The sequence below is a fragment of the Argopecten irradians genome, chromosome 5 (genome assembly GCF_041381155.1).
Source record: "Argopecten irradians isolate NY chromosome 5, Ai_NY, whole genome shotgun sequence".
Lineage (NCBI taxonomy): Eukaryota > Metazoa > Mollusca > Bivalvia > Pectinida > Pectinidae > Argopecten > Argopecten irradians.
This window is the reverse complement of record NC_091138.1, coordinates 11,794,222-11,801,831: the sequence shown is the minus strand read 5'-3', so window position 1 is coordinate 11,801,831 and position 7,610 is coordinate 11,794,222. Positions and strand designations below refer to the sequence as shown.

The window sequence follows — 7,610 nt, the reverse complement described above, 5'->3', positions numbered from 1 at the left end:
ACCTTTTACGATCATGTAATTGGGACTTCGCGTAAGCTCCGATTATTAATTTGGTAGTTCGCCATCATTAGAAGGTACCTTGTCGTCGCTCGTGAACCGTTTCTCTGTCAATACATAATTCTACATAAAACTACTACGTCTCAGAGAGTACTGAAGGAATTTTCGAATACCTTGTGTAGCTTTCCTTTGAAAAGGAAAGTTGAGTATTATCTGCTTTACTGGATGATTGACAGGCTGCTGACGTACTCAAATTTCAATTTAGACATATCCATTTTTAGAAGAAAATTCTGTAGGGATCAATTTCATCTGTCCATGCATAGTTAGATATAAAAAAGAAATGATAGACGAGTTTCTTTATTCTTTATATAAATCAAGTAAGTATGTTTATTATGCTAATTATACAAAAGTAATTAATTTGTAAAAGGATATATCTTTTCGCCAAGGCACAAGTATGATACATATTTTTAAGAAAAAACGTTCAGTGCAAATGTCAGAAATGGACATCTACAAAACATGCATTATGTTTAGAACTTGGCGAACTATCGCGTTCTACAGTACGTGGTGCCTTGTATGAATTGAGAAATATTTAAAATAAATACTGGGTAAGTGCTGATATGTGCAGAGTATTCAAGAATTTTCACAAAGTTGTTTTTCGAATTTGGATAGTGTAATGTACAATATTTGAACGAAAATGATATCTTGAAATATGATATTTTTTGTGAAGGATAATGTGAACTGATTAGGTAAACAATCCGGACACTTACAAACCCCGAATTATAGTATAAAAGTCACGTATTCTCTTCAGTGACGTCACATTTTTTGTTTTATGAGTTAAAATTGTAAAAAAATACACAACTTATGTTGCCATGGTTACTCTATATTACTAAGACGTTGTTAATTGTACTCCTCCTTCAGCTATAACTTTGAGAAGTTATCAGTTTTCGCGGTAACTGCAGATTCTTTACATTTCCTCTTGTACTCTTCCATGTTTTTGCGTTGGCACATGATGTAGATACACAGCAGCATGATGATAGCGACGAGGACTCCGAACATGGCCCAGAAGGACGAGGTACCATACACATCATCTGAAACAACACATAACATCATGATCAAATTATCGATACTATCATTGATCAACAAAATCTAATGCATTTACCCTTCATGATAGTCATTCGATTTCAGTATTTCTTTGCAAAGAAAGCATATTATTTTCCATCACAACACTATCATAATACATGTACAAAAGATGATTGAACCTTTTGAAACTATACCATTTCAAACACCGGCTATTATATATATGTTGAATTATTCGGAAAATTACGTGTATATGATAATTGCCGAAATAGCCAAAGATCATCTTGTCGGTCAGTTTTAATGGGACATATAATGACATCGTTTGAACTACGACAATAAAAAAACCTATCAATGAAGCTTTTGTTAAATGGAGTATAAATTGTTGCATTCATTGTTGAATTTATAATTAAGGAAATGGACTTCAACAAGAAATGTTCCTACTTACCTTCTTTGATGATTTGCGTTACTATTTTGACATTAGGGGATGCGGAGGGCTGTTGTGTAGTAGCAGTAGTTGTCGTTTGTGTCGGCCCTGGGAGGTCCTCTTGGTATGTAGATGGAAAGTTACGACAAACTGGGAATCCTCTTGGAGGGGCAGGATGCATACCGTAAGAACTGTTGATCACCATACTCATTCCAAACTCCAAATGTAGCTGGAGGTGGCAATGTAGCATCCATACGCCTGGGTTATTGGCCTTCAGCCTAACAACGGCATACGCACCTGGAGGTATGTTCAATGTATCCTTCCGCGGAGGGTTCACCATGTTCAGTCCCGGAACATTGTTCCCTTGCCAAGAAGAGTTCTTCCAAGTCGCATGGTTACAGAAGCTCTGTGCTCCATTTCCCCGACAGTCAATATCCATATTTGGCTCGATCATTTTTCCAGTGGTCATGTTGTAGGTTGGAAAGCCCATTTTCAATACATAGAACGAGTAACCATGGAGATGAATCGGATGGGCATTTGACCCTCCTATTCCCATATTTAGGAACACTAGTTGTAATACATCATTATGGTTTGTGCTGATAGAATGAGTACAGACACAAATGGTGTCTTCTCCACAGTCGTCTTTGTCACAAATAGAACCAAGTTCATGTGGCTGAGTGAGAGCCGACACTACTGGCTTTTTAAACACTATACCATTCACGGACGGCCGTCCAATAGCGATGACAAAATTCATGAAGTGTTCTTTGAAAGTGTCCAATGATACTGGCACCGGCGGCGGGTCGTTTACAGAAGCTTGCAGCTGGTTAAATGTCACACAGTCTGTGTACGTGTCGGCAGCATAGGTTGCAAACGGACAGTTTACCACTAGGCATCTGTCATTTTGTGTACACGTTTTTCTTGTTGTTGACGGATATTGGGATGTATCGGCCCCACGGTAGCGGAGTACAGCTTCACTCCTGTGTGCACTAGGATGCTCCAAAGTTTCCACCCGTATCCAATAACTTGTGCCGGCTAACTGGTTAGTTACTATCTCAAAATCGTATCGCTCGCCTGGTGTTATGATCAACGATTCTGCGTCTACTGGCTGTATATCATATCCATCAGAAGCGACAACCTTGAGTGGATGCTGGTCAACCGCTATTCTAATGGGATACATCACACCAACATGTATTACTCTAAATCTGTATGTTTCGCCTGCGTCGACTATAAACTCTGACAAGGGCGCGCCATTATCGTGTCCTGTCTCGTTGTAGAAACGCGCCCTGCCATTGATAAGAACGGATGAAACATAGAAAGGAAGAAACATTCCTCCGTCTTGAGAAAATCTGAATGGTATCAGCTGGCGGTTAACAACTTGGTGAGCTTTCCCCAACTTCTGAAAATCCATGTCTCCATCCCAATTATGATTCCAGTCTTGTATGGTCATGATATGCTCTTTGGCAGTTGATGTCCGCTCTCTGATAATGAAGGCTCCATTCAAACCCTTTGTCCGTTGGTTTCCAGAGTGCGAATGATACCAATGAGTCCCTTTAGGTTCGGCATAAAAGTCATAAGTAAACGACTGACCAGGGAGAATCGGACACTGACTTACGAAGGGAGTACCATCCATCCACGGTGTATTATACATAGGCAAACCATGCCAGTGCATCGTTGCACTATCAGACGCAAGCATGTTGATGACGTGAACTTTGACTCTCTGTCCAAGATACGCTATGATTGTTGGACCCGGAAGGCTTCCATTAGCAACAATGACAAGTCTATTGTCTTCCCATCCATCAGTCGTGATGACTTCTTCAGTGGGGATGACAGTGGTCTGGTTGACATCGTCATACCTGTATAGTTTTCCGTTAGCTGGATAAACCGATTGAGCTGTTTTATGCAACATCGTCTGCTGATGTGAAATGATGAGTGTCGTCTCGCACACCGCTGCTGACCTGTCACATTCAAACCCCAAGGTACCTACCACCACCATCATTAGGACAGCCAGGACTAGGTTACGAGAATGCATCTCTGGAAATTTGAAAAGAAAAAAAATCAGAAAATGAAGTACACTGATCTAATTATGAGCTTAAGTACATATCCTTTCATTGCTTAAAATCTAGCTTTCATTGGGATAAGAAGAATAGTTGAACTAATGATAAATGTAACCAGATCAAAGAGTCCGAGACACAAAAACTTTATCTATTGGAATCATCTAACTACTGATATGAGATTTACATGAATACTACCTATGCTAGAGACCTGCTTGTACACATTACCGTAGAATGTTGTTTTTATCGCATGAATGATACTATACTCTTACACCTCAACGCATTTATCACAATTTCTCAATCAAAATATCTTACTATTTAGTATTTAAAGTGAACAGTCGGGCAAGGATGGCTAAAGTCGGTAAAATTGGTGTGAATGTATCCAGTATAATTTCTTATGAAATGGAAAATTGAAATCTCTCGTCAAAATCTGTCTGCGTACGAAGAAATTGATTTAAAGTTTGGGAATTCTAAAACGTCCTCCCGGCTCACTATGTCCGTGGTTACATTTCCACGCAGCCTCGCTTTCAATACTTTCAACTTTTCTTTACTTTAATGGTTAGAACTGGGAAAATAAGCTGAACTTGACCGTCGTATTGATATGTGAGAACTTTTTGAAGGCCAATGAACGCATTTAGACTGGCTTTCTTTGCCCGACTATTCACTTTAAAAATCTGTAGCAGTAAGTTCTAAGAAATCTACATGTATGACTGTCCATTTTCTCCATACGTGAGATTTGCTTGATATTTTTTGAATGTTTTCTAGAAATGGTGTGGCTTACTGAGGTCACGATGTTTTATTGTGTTAGTAACACACGTAAAACAACCTCAGGTGGGTCAATGTACATTGAAAGAGCGGGTGTTCTCTGCTTCATTGGAAATGTGGAGGTAAAATGGGAATACAAGGCATAACATTTAACAATAAAGAGCTCATGTCTCTGAAGAGAAAACTATTCTCGACATGTTTATATGATGTTGACCGCAAACCGTTCTGATAGTCTTCATAAATACACAAGTCCTTGGATTTGATATAACATGATTTAACACACGGCGGTTTTCATGAAATATTCGTATTTTGAATTTCTTTATTCAACTTGGATTCTTTTTTGGAAATCAAAGAGGTTAAGGATGAGTTAAAAACGCAAAGATGATTGAGTCGTACTACAAAAGTGAGAAAGAGACAACTTCTAAATGACAAATTAAAGATGTGATGTTTTAGCAAGAGCAACAATGACGTCAACATAAAAATAAACGATACAAAAAGATACGCTTGGGGGAAAAAGTTAAAAACCAAGGTAAAAAATGAGACATGCCATAGAAGGTTAATACTGATGGAGAATGGTTATAAGTAAAGCAGAGCACAAATGGGATGTTTCGGTGAATTAAGTTACTAAAATATAGTGACAACAACATGATCGTATACATAATAACTGTGAAATATCAGGACGGTATTGACATGATCGTTTACATTATAACTGTGAAATATCAGGACGGTATTGACATGATCGTATACATTATAACTGTGAAATACCAGGACGGTATTGACATGATCGTATACATTATAACTGTGAAATACCAGGACGGTATTGACATGATCGTATACATTATAACTGTGAAATATCAGGACGGTATTGACATGATCGTATACATTATAACTGTGAAATACCAGGACAGTATTGACATTATCATATACATTACAACTGTGAAATATCAGGACGGTATTAACATGATCGTATACGTTACAACTGTGAAATATCAGGACGGTATTGACATGATCGTATACATTACAACTGTGAAATATCAGGACGGTATTGACATTATCATATACATTACAACTGTGAAATATCAGGACGGTATTGACATGATCGTTTACATTATAACTGTGAAATACCAGGACGGTATTGACATGATCGTTTACATTATAACTGTGAAATATCAGGACGGTATTGACATTATCATATACATTACAACTGTGAAATATCAGGACGGTATTGACATGATCGTTTACATTATAACTGTGAAATACCAGGACGGTATTGACATGATCGTTTACATTATAACTGTGAAATATCAGGACGGTATTGACATTATCATATACATTACAACTGTGAAATATCAGGACGGTATTGACATGATCGTATACATTATAACTGTGAAATATCAGGACGGTATTGACATGATCGTTTACATTATAACTGTGAAATGTCAGGACGGTATTGACATGATCGTTTACATTATAACTGTGAAATATCAGGACGGTATTGACAAGATCGCTTAAATTATAACCGTGAAATATCAGGACGGTATTGACATTATCATATACATTACAACTGTGAAATATCAGGACGGTATTGACATGATCGTTTACATTATAACTGTGAAATACCAGGACGGTATTGACATGATCGTTTACATTATAACTGTGAAATATCAGGACGGTATTGACATTATCATATACATTACAACTGTGAAATATCAGGACGGTATTGACATGATCGTATACATTATAACTGTGAAATATCAGGACGGTATTGACATGATCGTTTACATTATAACTGTGAAATATCAGAACGGTATTGACATTATCATATACATTACAACTGTGAAATATCAGGACGGTATTGACATGATCGTATACATTGCAACTGTGAAATATCAGGACGGTATTGACATGATCGTTTACATTACAACTGTGAAATGTCAGGACGGTATTGACATGATCGTTTACATTATAACTGTGAAATATCAGGACGGTATTGACATGATCGTTTACATTATAACTGTGAAATATCAGGACGGTATTGACATGATCGTTTACATTATAACTGTGAAATACCAGGACGGTATTGACATGATCGTTTACATTATAACTGTGAAATATCAGGACGGTATTGACATGATCGTTTACATTATAACCGTGAAATACCAGGACGGTGTTGACATGATCGCTTGTATTATAACTGTGAAATATCAGGACGGTATTGACATGATCGTATACATTATAACTGTGAAATACCAGGACGGTATTGACATTATCATATTCATTACAACTGTGAAATATCAGGACGGTATTGACATGATCGTATACATTACAACTGTGAAATATCAGGACGGTATTGACATGATCGTATACATTACAACTGTGAAATATCAGGACGGTATTGACATGATCGTTTACATTATAACTGTGAAATACCAGGACGGTATTGACATGATCGTTTACATTATAACTGTGAAATATCAGGACGGTATTGACAAGATCGCTTAAATTATAACCGTGAAATATCAGGACGGTATTGACATTATCATATACATTATAACTGTGAAATATCAGGACGGTATTGACATGATCGTATACATTACAACTGTGAAATATCAGGACGGTATTGACATGATCGTTTACATTACAACTGTGAAATGTCAGGACGGTATTGACATGATCGTTTACATTATAACTGTGAAATATCAGGACGGTATTGACATGATCGTTTACATTATAACTGTGAAATATCAGGACGGTATTGACATGATCGTTTACATTATAACTGTGAAATACCAGGACGGTATTGACATGATCGTTTACATTATAACTGTGAAATATCAGGACGGTATTGACATGATCGTTTACATTATAACCGTGAAATACCAGGACGGTGTTGACATGATCGCTTGTATTATAACTGTGAAATATCAGGACGGTATTGACATGATCGTATACATTATAACTGTGAAATACCAGGACGGTATTGACATTATCATATTCATTACAACTGTGAAATATCAGGACGGTATTGACATGATCGTATACATTACAACTGTGAAATATCAGGACGGTATTGACATGATCGTATACATTACAACTGTGAAATATCAGGACGGTATTGACATGATCGTTTACATTATAACTGTGAAATACCAGGACGGTATTGACATGATCGTTTACATTATAACTGTGAAATATCAGGACGGTATTGACAAGATCGCTTAAATTATAACCGTGAAATATCAGGACGGTATTGACATTATCATATACATTATAACTGTGAAATATCAGGACGGTAT

General features: G+C 37.0%; 1 protein-coding gene across 1 annotated transcript; it reads right to left on the bottom strand.

Annotated features, from left to right (window-relative positions):
- Positions 1–397: 397 nt before the first annotated feature.
- On the bottom strand, positions 398–3,687 carry LOC138324504 (uncharacterized). Its single transcript, XM_069269564.1, has 2 exons — positions 1,520–3,687; positions 398–1,085 (listed from the first exon to the last, which is right to left on the bottom strand). The coding sequence occupies exons 1-2, from the start codon at positions 3,525–3,527 to the stop codon at positions 916–918; spliced, it is 2,178 nt and encodes a 725-aa protein (XP_069125665.1). The 5' UTR covers positions 3,528–3,687; the 3' UTR covers positions 398–915.
- Positions 3,688–7,610: the final 3,923 nt, after the last annotated feature.

Coding starts and splice junctions, on each gene's coding strand:
- LOC138324504 (XM_069269564.1), bottom strand. CDS start 3,527: ATGCATTCTCGTAACCTAGTCCTGGCTGTCCTAATGATGGTGGTGGTA. Junction 1,086..1,519: donor AACGCAAATCATCAAAGAAG/GTAAGTAGGAAC, acceptor GTGTTGTTTCAG/ATGATGTGTATGGTACCTCG.